Below are 14,731 nucleotides of genomic sequence, written 5' to 3'. Positions count from 1 at the left end.
TGGGCAGCACCAAATATTCTGGCCAAATCAGGGTTCAAAAGATTGGAATTCCTCTTAATCGTCTTAAAAATCTTACCCCACGCAGTTTCCGGTCGACAATTCCACTCCGAGGATTGGCTTGAGGCTTCCGAATCGTCGTAAATGTTTCCCTCCTACCGTTTGATAACGCGCCATACGGTATTTCTGGGCAATTTCAGCTGTTTAGTTAGCTTAGATGCAGACCACAATGGATTTTCCAAATAACTGTGCACAATTTTTGTCCTTCTTTCGGCTTCCATGTGGATTGTTTACAAAGTAAAGTTGATTTGAGGAATGTCAAAAATACATACGTGAAGCTGACAAAATTCTCGACACGTGGGCTCCAAGAAATTCCAAATCCGTCCACAAGGAGCGCCAAAATATGAGCGAAAATTTGTTCCAACTTATGAAATTAAATTGCGGCTTTATCGGTGAGGTTTAAAGAGTTGAAATGAAAGACGGATAGAAGATCAGAAGAAAATTCTAAGGTGGTAAAATGAGCGAAGAGCATTTGAAATAGAAGCTTGACCACATACTAAATTCTTTGTCCCGCACCAATTAACTGTATTGAAGAAGTAGTACCCAATAGAGGAGGCACTACGTTTTTCGATACAGTTAATTATGGATGGTTCGACCGCCATGTGAATGCACATGTGTCGAACGGACAAAAAAAATTTAGCATGTGGTTGCTCTGTTAAGTCTTCTTATATTATATCGTTCGATCGATGGCTAGGTAGATTTCTTATTTTCGTTTTGTGCGCAAGTTCCAACTGGATTGAGTTGTCGCCTACGGTCAACGGTCAGAAATCTTGGCCTAACTATTTTCGATTATTTGAACGATGTTTTGTAATTGATTTTTTATAGCCGAATTATTTTTTATTATGTAAGAGGAGAAATCACCGTGAATTTGTTTTTTTTAATTTAATTTGCGGCTTTATCGGTGAGGGTTAAAGAGTTGAAATGAAAGACGGATTTGTTCCAATTCTAAATGAAGCAAGCTTTACACCCATTCTGATAGCAATCTCCATCTTCTTTACAAGACGGCAATCATGATATAAGGGTGATCCCGTCGCTGAACACATGTCAAACGTTGACATCCTTGCACATCGTCTGCAGTACGTATAAGTTTTGGCGCATGGTAAGCATGGCAATATATTGGCACATAACGCTGGACAATAGACTGAGTCGATTTGAGGTCATTTTGGAATTTCTCAAACCCTGGGGTCTAAAAAGCTTCGTCTTGGTCCAAAACTCATCCATGATTTTATGCAAAATTTTAAAGTAACGTTTACATGAGTAAATTTGAACTTTTAGGTTTGTATGGGAAAATTGAATATTTTGTACTGAAAAATGAACATCATTTTTGTTTCGTCTGTGGAACCGAGCCAGTTTATGGTTATGGTTCCAAATGGAAATTTTCCGCTGAACAACTTTGTCGAAGACCGTAACTTCGTATCTTATTAGGCAAAAAAGTTAGTAGCTGTTTAACAGGGGTATGTCTTTACGCATGGATTAACAATAAATTCAATTGACATCACTGCTTGAGCCTCGCGAAGTGTTGCCACTGAAAATCGAAAATACCCAAACTTGAGAACTGCCACCCGCCAAACCTAAGTTCAAGATTGACAACTTAAGTTTGTGAAAAAATCACAGCTTGCCAATAAGCCAAACTTGTCCTTCAAGCGAAGAACTGTTTTTTGGGGGGTTTTTGTTGTAAGCGCATCTGATTCTGTTACCTCCATCGTGGCAGATTTAAGTTTGGGGGGTAAGTTCAAAGCGAAGAACTGTTTTTTTTTGGGGAATAACTTTTATTCCCGCTTCATTCGCAGAAAGTCTCACATATACGATGATGTAGCTGCCTCTCTCAACAACTCTTCGGTGGTCGAGCGGTTAGCATCCTGAGATGGTAATCGCAAAGCCATTGCAGGTATGGGTGTGGTTCCTGAACCTGGCGATATTTTTTTTTATTTTGATTTCCATTTTATTGTGGTATCAGATTTTGGGGGATGAGTTCTCCTTTAAGAGCTTAACTTTGAGCTATGCCACCAATAGCCAAACCTGTAGGGAGGGAGTTTAATTCGGGTTGGCGGGGAAAGTTCTCAAGTTTGGGTATTTTCGAGGTTCAGTGGCAACACTTCGCGAGGCTCAAGCAGTGATGTCAATTGAATTTATTGTTAATCCATGCGAAAAGACATACTTCTGTTAAACAGCTACTAACTTTTTTGCCTAATAAGATACGAAGTTACGGTCTTCGACAAAGTTGTTCAGCGGAAAATTTCCATTTGGAATTTTATAAATTGGCATAAAAACCATAAACTGGCTACCGGTACTAACACTAGTTGCATGTACTAGCAAACTCGCGGCACTAGTTTTCGTCACCTACAAGTCAAACCCTTTCGCTAGAGGGGTCGCAAGTTGAAATCGGAGCTTAACTAATTTCTCGCGGTACTAACCCTAGTAGCTTGTACTAGTGAAGTCGCGACACTATTTTTCGTCATCTACAAGTCAAACCCTTTCATTTGACCGGTCGAAAGTTGAAATCGGAGCTAAACTAATTTCCTGCGGTACTAACACTAGTAGGTCGTACTAGCGAACTCGCAACACTATTTTTCATCACCAACAAGTCAAACACTTTCACTTGACCGGTCGAAAGTTGAAATCGGAGCTAAACTAATTTCTCGCGGTACTAACCCTAGTAGCTTGTACTAGTGAAGTCGCGACACTATTTTTCGTCACCCACAAGTCAAACCCTTTCACTAGAGGGGTCGCAAGTTGAAATCGGAACTAAACTAATTTCCCGCGGTACTAACACTAGTAGCTTGTACAAGCGAACTCGCGACACTTTTTTTCGTCACCTACAAGTCAAACCCTTTCATTAGAGAGGTCACAAGTTGAAATCGGAGCTAAACTAATTTCTCGCGGTACTAATACTAGTAGCTTGTCTCCGGTCTCAGGTCCAAAGTCTCATGTCTCAGGTCTCATGTTTCATGGCGCTTGTCTCATGCCTCAGGTTTCATCCCGAATAGAAAAGTATGGTGAAAAAACCATGATTTTCATTTTCACTCTACCATGTATAAAATGGTCCATACAAAATATATCATGGTTCTGAAACCTTGAATGCATGAATGTACTGTAAAATTCAACGTTTTAAAATAAAATTAATAGTTTTGGCAAAAATTACCACGAAAAAAGGGGGTTGTTAAGCTACTTAACCATGAAAAAATCAACTTTTTTCCATACATTTGAAATTACAAAACAATTTTGTTCATGGTTATTACAGATTCCGGTTTTTCTAATGGGAACCGTAAAATTTATTGTATTTGATTGTATTTTCATCGTTTCAACAATGATAAAAATCACGATATTCTCACGATATTTTATTTTTATTTTTTTTCGAAATAATTCAATAAAAATTAATCAGTTTGTTAAAGTTATTCCTTGTTTTGAGGAATATTATACTTCTTTAGTCGTGCTTTTAATAAACTTGGCACAAGTTTATTACAAAACACGATCAACCAATATTCCCTAAAACAAGGAATAACTGTAATAAACTGATTAATTTCTATTGCAAGTCACTTTTAAGCTATACTTTTTACAATTTCAGAAAAGCTTGCACCTCGATCGGAATCCGGGCTACGCCTGCTGTAGCATTTTTTAAGCCAACTCCCGAGACTTAAGCTCGTTCATGACGACGGTCTCGGGTAGCTGATGGTTTCCCGATTGGCTTTGAGAGCAGCTCCGACCGACCTGCTGCGAGTGGTGTGTGATGCAAAATTCGTGGACGTCATGGTGAACCGGAAGCTGCTTTTTATACACCAAATCCGCCATGGCTGCAGCCTTAAAAAATAGGAAACGAATGATAGGATAAAACAGGGAAATTGAAACTACTCTAAGAAAATGGATTTCGAGCGTAATTTCATTCGCACGGTACCAAGGATTTATGCAGCATTTTTGCTTGCTAAAAAAAACTTACGACAGATCCTCCCGGACTCCGCGATATCAACCGCCGTTATGCGGATCATTTTCCAGTGATCCTCCTCCTCGTGATTTGAGGGTCACAGCACCTTTCCGAAGGCTTGTTTTCCACTGCCATTTACGCCGATCAGGTGGATATTTTCCCATTAGCACAAGCAATTGCTTGTTGCCAGAGCCGGTGGAGGGCACCTTGCAAAATAAATTTGATATGTTTATATGCAAAGTATGGTTCTTTAAAACACAATCACTTTAAAAAGTTATACTCACCATCCCAGATAGGTCCTCTTGCCTGCAGAGAAAATTTACCGCAATTGTTTCAAAAATAGCGCGAATTAAAAACATTATCTCCACACGAAAAATTGAGAATAGGTAGAAAAAGCAAAAACTTACCAACGTTCGTTTTGGTTTGGATCTCAATTTTACCATGTATTACACAGTAACAATAAAAAATCACAGGGAAATTATTGTTATACCGTGCTTCTGGTATTTTCGACAACTATGAAATATTTTAAATTAACGATAAACTTCACGATGACTTCGAATTTTATGGTGATCTCAAAATAAAAAGCGGTTGATAAATATTGAGAAATAACGATGAAGTTTATTGTTATATTGAATATCATTGTTCGGTTATAATTAATACCACGGTCTTTGCTATTCGGGATGTCTTATGTCTTATGTCTTATGTCTCATGCCTCATGTCCCATGTCTTAGGTCTAAAGTCTTATGTTTCATAATTCTTGTCGCATGCCTCAGGTCTCAGGTTTCATGTCTCATCCTGAGGTCTCAAGTCCAATATACCTTGTCTCAGGTGCCAGGTCTCAGGTCTCATGTCTAATTTCTAATGTTTCATGTCTCAGGTCTCATATCTCATGTCTCATGTCTCATGTCTCATGTCTCAGGTCTCAAGTCTCAGGTCTCAGGTCCCAGGTCTCAAGTCTCAGGTCCCAGGCTTCAGGTCTCATGTATCATGTTCTTAGTCTAAGAGATAAGATATTCCCAACTTCAAAAAGATTCTAAGTGTTTTGCTTTGAAAAAACCGTGTTAATTCCCGAAAACCGTGTAAAAAAAGCCGTGTAAAAAAACCGCGTGAAAAAAAAACGTGTAAAAAAAAAACCTTGGTGTATATCACTTCAGTGAATAATGTAATAAATAGCTATCGCTTATGTTATAAGTAGTTATTGAAGGACTTGACGAACAAAACGAATAAAGATTAACTCTATCCCACCACTGAAACCTGCGTTTTCAACAATTTTAAGTATGGTAAAAATTATTCTAAAAGCAATTATACTGTTATCATGCGCACACATAATAGTTTTACTGCATTTTGATGATAAGTATTATCGATTTGCTAAAAATAATAGTGGAAATAATTTCGTTTAATAATGACTAATGATTGTGTGTGACCCATGATTGTGGGGGGACTGTAGATCAATGATCGGAATCTACGTGAAACATACACTGACCTTTCGTTAACTTTTTTTTAGATAGAATTGAAACAAAAATATTTTGGTAGGTCTCTAATACACTTTATACTTTCCCACTTTTCCTACGCCAATGGCTTCTAACATTTACCGAGTTTTAGAGCATCAGCTTGCCCATCCGATATAGAGCGCGTCTTCCGGGGAACGGCCGGCGGCGAAGGAATAGGGACGTGCAACCTTACTAAGCAAAGTAGTACAGCGGGAGTTAAGAAGAGTTGGACGGTCGTCGGCGGAATTGGCGCTCTCCAGTAAGAAACAGCGTATCTGTTTAGTAGCTCTAATAGCTTCAAAACATTGCAGAGTGTGGGTACGGAACGGGACAGATGTCCGCGACGCTATCTGTCTGGCATGTGTTGGGGGACTTTAGAACACTACATCACAGAGATACACAAACCATCCAGCAGCGATCGGCTCGATTATTATTTACCTGCCTGATGCCGCCCGAGCTGCGACAGGTAGAATTTTGCACGCGGTTTTGCTTGCGCGACAGTTTAATCGTGAACAGTGCGCGATAAGCATTATTTGTAATTATTTTTTTTCGCTTTCGTTCAATTTGTTGCGAGCCAAACTGAAGAAGCCGTCCTCGGGAGTTGATCGAAAACTAATCTTTTAAACTAGAGTTGTCTGCCAGGATTTGGATCAAGCACACACGAATGTCTGGAGAACAACACACAGCCATGAAAATATCACCTCTGCGGGAATGATTCATCGACAAGAGCTCTCTTATCAGTCGCAGATTGAACACTGATAGCGGAAAACCTGCGCGGAAACCAGCTGATATCAGAAATAGAGGGTTTTTTTTCTCTACTCCGCACGAATGTTGTTCGGAGTCTTGTAAAAATAATCTTTTATCGCAAAAATACGTAGATTGATTAGAGTGATTCTCGGCCACGGTTTGGCAATTGATTTGACGGATTCCGGACAAAAGAGAGGAACGAATTCCAATTATCTTCCGCCGAAACTCGCCGGGTGGAGAGGTTCTGTTGTGATACCCGATTGTGAATTATCGTGAACCCATTGAGTCAGTGCTCAGCAGTGAGGGATCAGTCATCGAGTTTGGTCTATGGGCGTCGGTTGCGTGAAGAAATGAAGAAACGTGTGCGTCTCCCCACCGAGAGAGTGTAAACGTGAACGTGAAAGTTTGAGATTTGAACGCTCGCAAAACAAGTGCCTTGGCCTGGCCCAGCTGATACCGAGCTTATTTACATCTGAAGTGTTGTTTATCGGAAGAAGAACGGTGTCACGTAACGGAGGATTTTGAAGTGGGCTGAACTTCAGCTTGGAAGACATATCGGTTGTCCGGTGCATAAGTGCACACCATCGACGCCGTTGCTGACCAAAAAAGATGGTGTTCAATTGTACGCTCTGTGGAATGGGCCCTCGGGCCACGATCATTTTGGTCGGAATTGTTTCACTAGTAAGTTGTCATGAAAAGTAGCAAACTATTTATAATTCCTTAAGAGTAAAGCGTTAGCATCATTATCATCGGAAACGCGAATAAATCTATCCCTTACTAATATAAGGTAGATAAAAATCTACTACAGTAAAATTATTTACAACAAATGGCAGCATAGTTGGGCTAAAACGATAAAATCCAGAAAGTGTACAGCTTATTGAAAACAGAAATGCCAATTTAGAAAAAAATAAACCATTTTTTTGTTGAAGGAAAATCTAAATGAAATTGCCGCAACCCGTGGCGTAGAGCAGGGGTGAGCAACCTTTTGAAGCAACGGGCCAAATTGAATTTGAAATATATTCAGCGGGCCGCACTCAAATAATTTTTAATAACATTAAGCAAAGCTGTATCTCAATATTACAACAACAAATTTTTGACGATAAAAAGGGAAATTTAAACAAATTCATCTTTTTAAAGAAAACAGAAAACACGGTTTTTTTTAAATAAAAGGTAAATAGTATGATCCGAAATTGAACAAGTAGGTATGTAACTGCATAACAAAATCTTGATCAATATTTAGTAGTTTGAATTTTTTTATCTATTTGATTTTTTTTATCTTACAAACAAAAACATTGTTTGTATACCTTTTTTTTATTAAAAACGAAAATTCTAACCTGTTTCGAACTATAGAAACCCCTTTAACTTTCTGTGGCTCGAAAAAGCTTTGAACCCTTTATTAAGAAAATCATTTTTAACCAAACTTATATTACCATTCGCAAATATTTTTTTTTGTAACCGTTCAACTTTGAATCGTTTATCAATAGGTTGACTTAAAATCTTCTTCTGTGCCCATTTTCGAAAAGCTTTTTCACAATTCAAATTCTGTTTTCGATGACTATATTTTTTTCTACTAACGACGAAAAACCGTTCCGTATAAGATCATAACATTGCTGTATTTTATTAAAATCACAAAACAATATATAATTCCACAGATTTTTAAACAAACTTTAGCAATGTTACAGTTCACATTCTTGATTCTAGAATTTTTTTTACAGATTTTTGGATATTCATGAATTTAATTTAGATGCCACTTAGACAGGCTTTTAGAGCTGATTCATCGTATGACTATGGTAACATCGATTGAATATTTTCAAGAAAAAAGACGAAATTTTTTGATGTTCGGTGTGATTTTTCTATGAAACTTCTGAAATTAGCACCACAGATAATCGTCACAAAATTTTTGAGTCGAATCACAGAATTACAAATATTGTTTTTTAAATTTTTGTCAAGTATTCGGAATTCTTGTCGCAGATATTGATACTTATTCATGTTGATAAGAAATTTGAAATCGTTCTCCCAGACTTTGTTATTCAAAATTTCAACAAGAATGTCCCTTAAATATGGCTTTATTTCAATTTTAACGGTATTAAAATGCTTACAGTATAAGCAATTATTCAATTCCGAAAAAAAATCTGCTGAGCATATCCATCATGAAACTTTGCTAAAAACGAAAAAATTATGATCTCACTAACGGACTTAGAAATGCCTGGGATTATCTGTAGCCTAGCGTTTTTTTGATAACTCTCCCTATCCTTTTTCATGGACTTGAATTGGAAAGTGGTAGTTAAATAATTAGAAAAATAAATGTAATTTGTACAAAAAAAAACAATATAATACTTCGCTAATAAATAAGATAGCATGGTTTCTGACTAATAGGATGATTTACAATCTATTGTAAAAAAAGTAATATAAATTCAATTTGAGAAAAGCTTCGCGGGCCGCACAAGCATGTCTTGAGGGCCACATGCGGCCCGCGGGCCGCGGGTTGCTCACCCCTGGCGTAGAGGATAGCCTTCGTGTATGAGATCGAATCCCGGTCACGGCTTACATAGTACACTTTCTGTGGGTTGGTGGTTTTAGCATTTGTAAGATGCTAGCCTTCATATCCTCGAAAGATGTACGCTTAGAGTTAAGAAAAAGGAATCTCTTCGAGGAAACATCAAGTTTCATTGAGATCCTGTATGTGTTTGTGTTCGTTTTTAAAATTAGTACAAAAAGAAACATAAAATTTTGAGTTTTGTTGGCGTTCTTGGTAAATTTTTGTTTGGAATCCATCTTTTCCAGAAAGCTAAATTATAAATAAATGTATTGCTTGCTTCAAAACCAATAAAAAATACTAACGGGTTTGTGTGCAGATTTATTGTTTTTCTTTCTCAAAATTGTATAGATTTATCATTCCAGCAGAATGTGCTGATACGTAGTCACTTATTCCCTTCGCATATTTTAATCCATCCGCAATCGCTTCTGAACCGAGATATTAAGGGCCGGATAAATTCATCGGGGAGGCCGGGGCAAGTTTTCTTGGGGGCTTCTATAAATAATTTTTTTTCATATGCCGTCCAAGAGAAAACACAATATTCTTATCATATAAAGGAACTAGAAATTGCACTTAATTTGAAAAGCTTAGCTCAAAAAATAAATCACAAATGATTATCATCAGAACGTTAATCAAAATAAGAACATTAGTTTTGAAATGAGTATGAAGTTGTGATAACCAGGGCTGGATTAAGCCATCGGGGGCCCGGGGCAATTTTTCTCGGGGGCCCCTATGATTCGATTTTTTTTTCAAATATTATCCCAGAGAATATTTAACATTTTAACCGTATAAAAGAACTGGAGATGAGTTCAGTATACTGTCTTTGAATAGCCATGTTGTCTGCGTAAATGATAGTTTCTGGTATTTTCAAATAAAAATTGTTAATTAATCAAGTGCAAACATTGCGGAAGAAATGAGAAATTTTTTAAAAACGAAAGTTTCGATTTGAACTGCAAAATGCAATATATAGTTCTCATTTTTTTTAAAATATCTTTATCACCAACTAAAGTTCTCTAATTAAGAAAAAATGACCAGATAGATATTTTGAATGATTTTCATTTCATCATTGATGGTCTGGTTTGTGCTTTATCGAAAGATATTTACCAAATGACAATTGGGAAGTATCATAAAGATTTGAAACATAGAATACAAAATTAACAAAATGATTAATTTCACATTCCATAGAGATACAGATAAAAGAGTTTAAGAATTTAAAACTAAAAATCAGGTTATATTCATAACCACAATTCAGTGTCTCTTTGAAAGCCAAAAAAATCTTTTCATTCCAGTTTATGTATATGATTCTTATGAGATAAAAAAAATTGTAATCAAATTGTTATTCTGTTTGTGACAAAACTTTCATACGATGCCCTCAAAGCCAAAGGGGTAAAAGTGCAAAAATAATCGATTGAAAAAAAAATTAGAATAGAAATTAATCACATTATGAGTTTAGTACCTTAAACAAAGATCCCGAGTTCTAAAAATTCAGAAAAAATCATGAAACTGAACTTCAGTAAGTGAAGAAACAATATAAGACATGAAAATCTCAATGAATTGAATTTGGAAAAGGGTAAGATTAAAATCATAGAAATATTTATGTTAAGAGAGTCACTCAATGATATTAGCAACGAGATCGTTTTTATTATAATTATAGAATGATAATTTTGAAAATGATATGCTGAATTCAGGATATTTACTTGTGTTGAATCAGTTGAAAATGTTTCAATACGAATTTCAAGTCTAATACAGAAATTGAGATTGTACTGTCGATTGGTCCAATTTAAGCAACTACAGTTTTTTTTTAGATTTTATTTTCAAAAATAGGTAGGGAAAAGGGTTTAGAATTTAAAAACCAACGTAAATTTCAATAGTAATGATTCAAAAGTGAAAAGTTATACTAATACCCGGCATCAACCCCCCAATGTTTATCATAAAGCTTCTCTGTTCTATCTTAGCATTGTGAGCCAATTTTGACAAAATTAGCTGCTATTTAAGTGCAGTAACTGTTTCTTAGAAAGTTAACGTAATAATAAACAAGTTTACTGTGCAAGACGTTTGTATGTAATTATTTTCTTTCAGTTCGCTCTCAGCAACCAACGAGTACAGTTGAGTTTTATGAGCTACCATTTGTCTTGAATAAATCGGAAATCAATTTTGGATATTGTTGAGCGAACGCGATACGGCTGTGAAGTTGAAGTGTTTTTATATCGCAAGAAGAACTAAAGTGTGTATCATAAAGGAAAATTAAAGTGAAAAACAATTTGTTTTCCAAATAAAACTTTTAAATCCACGTGGTTAAAAACGAAACGTGATTATACCTAACCTGTGTGTGACGAGTGAGTGACCGGTATCGATTTGTTCGGAAGTGGTTCCTTAACAGTGGTACCTTAAACCTTCGCTGTTGAGTGTTGGAAAAGGGTAAAGGATAGTGGTTGGCTTCGGTCAACCACGACTGTGAGATGGCCTCAGGCCAATCTCACAGGGCAGGAGAAGGTTCTTCTACTTCTGACCCGGAAAACAGTTTGCGAACTGCTTGGAACACCTCTGCCAATGTTTCACAAACCGTTGATAGCAGTTTTGCTGGACGTAAAATGCCAGAATGGATGGACCCGATCAACGGAGAGCTGTCGGTTCTCATGTTGAAAGCTGCGAAAGAGAGCGAGAGATTGCCTGATAATCCGTTTACCATCAAGAAGTCGATCGAGCAAGCAGTAGGGAAAATAGAAGATGCTCGTCCCGAGGCTAAAGGCTCTAGATATGTGCTGAAAGTGCGTCAACGTAGTCAGGTTGAAAAATTACTACAGTTGAAAACTTTGATTGATGGATCAGGTATTACGATCTGTTATCATAACACACTCAATATCCGAAAGTGCATAATAAGCTGTCAATATGGTCTCCACATCAGTGACGACGAGTTATTGGAAGGTTTAAGAACGCAACGAGTTATTGAAGCTAAACGATTTTACAAAAAGGATCCGAAAAACAAATCAAAGCTTCTACCAACCTCTACAATTTTGCTAACCATACAAGGAACCACGGTACCAGAAACAGTCTCATTTGGATTTTTGAGAATCAAAACCCGTCCATATTATCCAAGCCCACTCCAGTGTGCTCTGTGCTGGCAATTTGGTCATGCGAAAAATTTTTGCAAAAATTCTCCGACATGCCCTGAATGCTCCAAGGAACACGAAACAACTGACGATCCTTGTCGAGCTGAGCCCCATTGTACGAATTGCTCAATGGTGCCCATAGCTCTAGATCCAGAGATTGCCATCGGAAAAAAGAAGAGATGGAGATTGTCAAAATAAAAGTTGACAATGACGTCTCATACGAGGAAGCCAGACGAAAATACCAACTCTCACGTAACCAGGAAATGAATGTTGCACAGTCGCGTATGAATCTGCTGAGAACCCCAGCAGTTCTGGAACTCACCGAAAAGCTTGCAGAAAAGGAAAAAGAAATATTCAACTTGAGAGCTCTACTTGAAAAGCTTATCAACGAAGTCGCCGCTGAAGAAAGATCGAGAACCCAGTCAACTTGTTTCCACCCTCAAAGAAAAAAACAATCGTTACAACTGCAGTTCACCCCCTTCGAAAAAACAAGTTTATCAAGAAGTTAACATGAAATGTTTTTAAACCTGATTCGTCAAGCCGCATTCTCTTGTATCCCTAAATCAAGTGGTCTATTGGGCAAAAAACGTGTTCCGTGGTGGAATAGTGAAGTTGCATTTGCAGTAAAATCCCGTCGTAAAGCCCTTAGATCTCTTCGTAAACTTAGCCCTAATCACCCTGATTTCCAAAAAGCCTTAGTCATATTCCGGGAAAATCGTAACAAAACGAGGAAAATTGTAAAAGAAGCTTAACACCGTAGTTGGGTTGATTTTGTTGAGGGTTTGAATCCAAGCACCAATTCGTCCGCTATTTGGAAAAGAATTGCTGCGCTCCAAGGTCGTTATAGAAGTCCACAACACTTTATTAAAAACGGGAATACTCTCACAACTGACCCGGTTGTAGTTGCTGAAACCCTTGCCGACCATTTTGAGAAAATTAGTACCTCTTCTAACATTTTTTCTGTCACAAACGATTTACCACAAAACCCTGAACCTGATAAAAATCTAAATATAAATCTAGATCTCACACTCAACGAATTAGACTGGGCTCTAAGTAAGTGCTCCAGTAAAAGCACTGGATGTGATGATGTAGGGTATCCCCTCTTGAAAAACCTACCTTTATCTGGTAAATTATGCTTACTTAATACTTACAATGCAGTGTGGAAATCAGGAAAAATTCCTGATTGCTGGAAAGAGTCTATAATAGTACCCATTCATAAAAAAATAAAAAAAAGTGGCAACCCAGAAGATTATCGTCCAGTTTCATTGATAAGTTGCATAGGAAAAGTTTTGGAAAGAATAGTTAACAGACGTTTAATTTGTGAATTAGAAGACATAAAACTTCTAGATCCTCGGCAGTATGCATTTAGAGCAGGACTAGGCACCGATGTTTATTTCGCTGAACTAGAAGAATTTTTTGATAAGCCATTGAGAGATAATCAACACATCGAAATGCTGTCAATGGATATTTCTAAAGCATATGATACTTTGAATAGAGACGCAGTCATCTCTACACTAATAAAAATGAATTTTTCTGGAAAATACTAAATTTCATAAAAAACTTTTTAGTCAACCGAACTTTTAAAGCAAGAATCGGATCAACGTATTCGTCTTTGCGAACTGCTGCTCAAGGGATTCCACAAGGATCAGTACTTTCCGTAACACTTTTCCTTGTAGGTATGAATCCTATTTTCGAAGTTATCCCTACAAATGTCCAAATTATCACTTACGCTGATGATATTCTGTTGGTAGCTTATGGAAAACAGAGAAAAACACTCAGAGCAAAAATTCAGAAAGCCGCTGAAAAAGCGATCCATTGGCTAACATCTGTTGGTTTCCGTGTTGCGATAGAAAAATGCCAACTTTTGCACACTTGTCAGAATCGTCGTCATCGAGGACATGTTCCTGAGATAACTGTGGGTGATCTTACAGTTCCAACAGTGAAAACGCTTAAAGTCTTGGGTGTTACTTTTGATTCAAAAATGAATTTTATGAAGCATGCCAAGGAAAGAAAAGAATCGGCGTCTGCTATGATAAATGTTTTAAAAATGATCGGATCTAAAGTAAGAGGATCGAGAGAAACGCTCACAAGAATTGTAAAAACCATTATTGTTCCCCGATTGTTGTACGGTATTGGTGTAGCTGGTAGAAAAAAAGAACATGTCCTTCCAGTATTAGAACCTGTGTACAACAAAGCTATGCGTTTAGCCTCTGGCGCCTTTTGCACAAGCCCTACTAAAGCCATGCTTTGTGAAGCTGGTCAACTTCCTTTCGGTTATTTGGTAGCATTAACTGAAGCCAGAACTGCAATAAGAATGATTGAAATGGGACGCACATTGAAAGATCTTGTCTTGATTAAAAGGGCAACCACATGTTTTGAAACGATAACGTCATGTGCCTTTAGAAAAATTACACCTCTTATTAGATGGGGTCCACATAGATGGGACTACATAAAACCGTGTGTAGATTGGTCAATTGCCCGGCAAATTCGTGCAGGCGATAGCTCTCATAAAGTTTTATCGGTATATCATGAAGAAATCATTAAAAATTATTCAGACTTCGTAAAAAAATTTACAGACGGCTCAAAAGCAAATGGTTCAACAGGTTTCGGAATATTTTCAGAAATAACCTCGACCAGTGAAAGATTACAGGATACTTGTTCTGTATTCTGTGCTGAGACCATGGCAATCTTAACCGCAATCAAAAATTCTCCCAAAAACAAAAAGTGCGCTATCTTTTCAGATAGTGCAAGCTGCTTGAAAGCAATTGAAGCAGGCAAATCTCGTAATTCTTGGATTCAATCCTGCGAGCTTCTTATGAAGAGTAAAAAGATTACCTTGGTATGGATACCAGGACATGCCGGCATTATTGGA

General features: G+C 37.3%; 1 protein-coding gene across 1 annotated transcript in view; it reads left to right on the top strand.

The window, feature by feature from the left end:
* The first annotated feature begins 5,864 nt into the window (after positions 1-5,864).
* The window catches only part of LOC129757285 (uncharacterized), a 35,377-nt gene continuing 26,510 nt past the window's right edge, over positions 5,865-14,731 (top strand). The window contains exon 1 of the mRNA XM_055754452.1: positions 5,865-6,894. Within this exon, the coding sequence (XP_055610427.1) occupies positions 6,823-6,894 (72 nt within the window). The 5' untranslated portion in view covers positions 5,865-6,822. The remainder of the gene's footprint in view (positions 6,895-14,731) is intronic.

Source organism: Uranotaenia lowii, chromosome 3, assembly GCF_029784155.1.
Source record: "Uranotaenia lowii strain MFRU-FL chromosome 3, ASM2978415v1, whole genome shotgun sequence".
Lineage (NCBI taxonomy): Eukaryota > Metazoa > Arthropoda > Insecta > Diptera > Culicidae > Uranotaenia > Uranotaenia lowii.
Note: the sequence above shows the minus strand (reverse complement) of the source record. Positions and strands in the feature narration are given on the sequence as shown.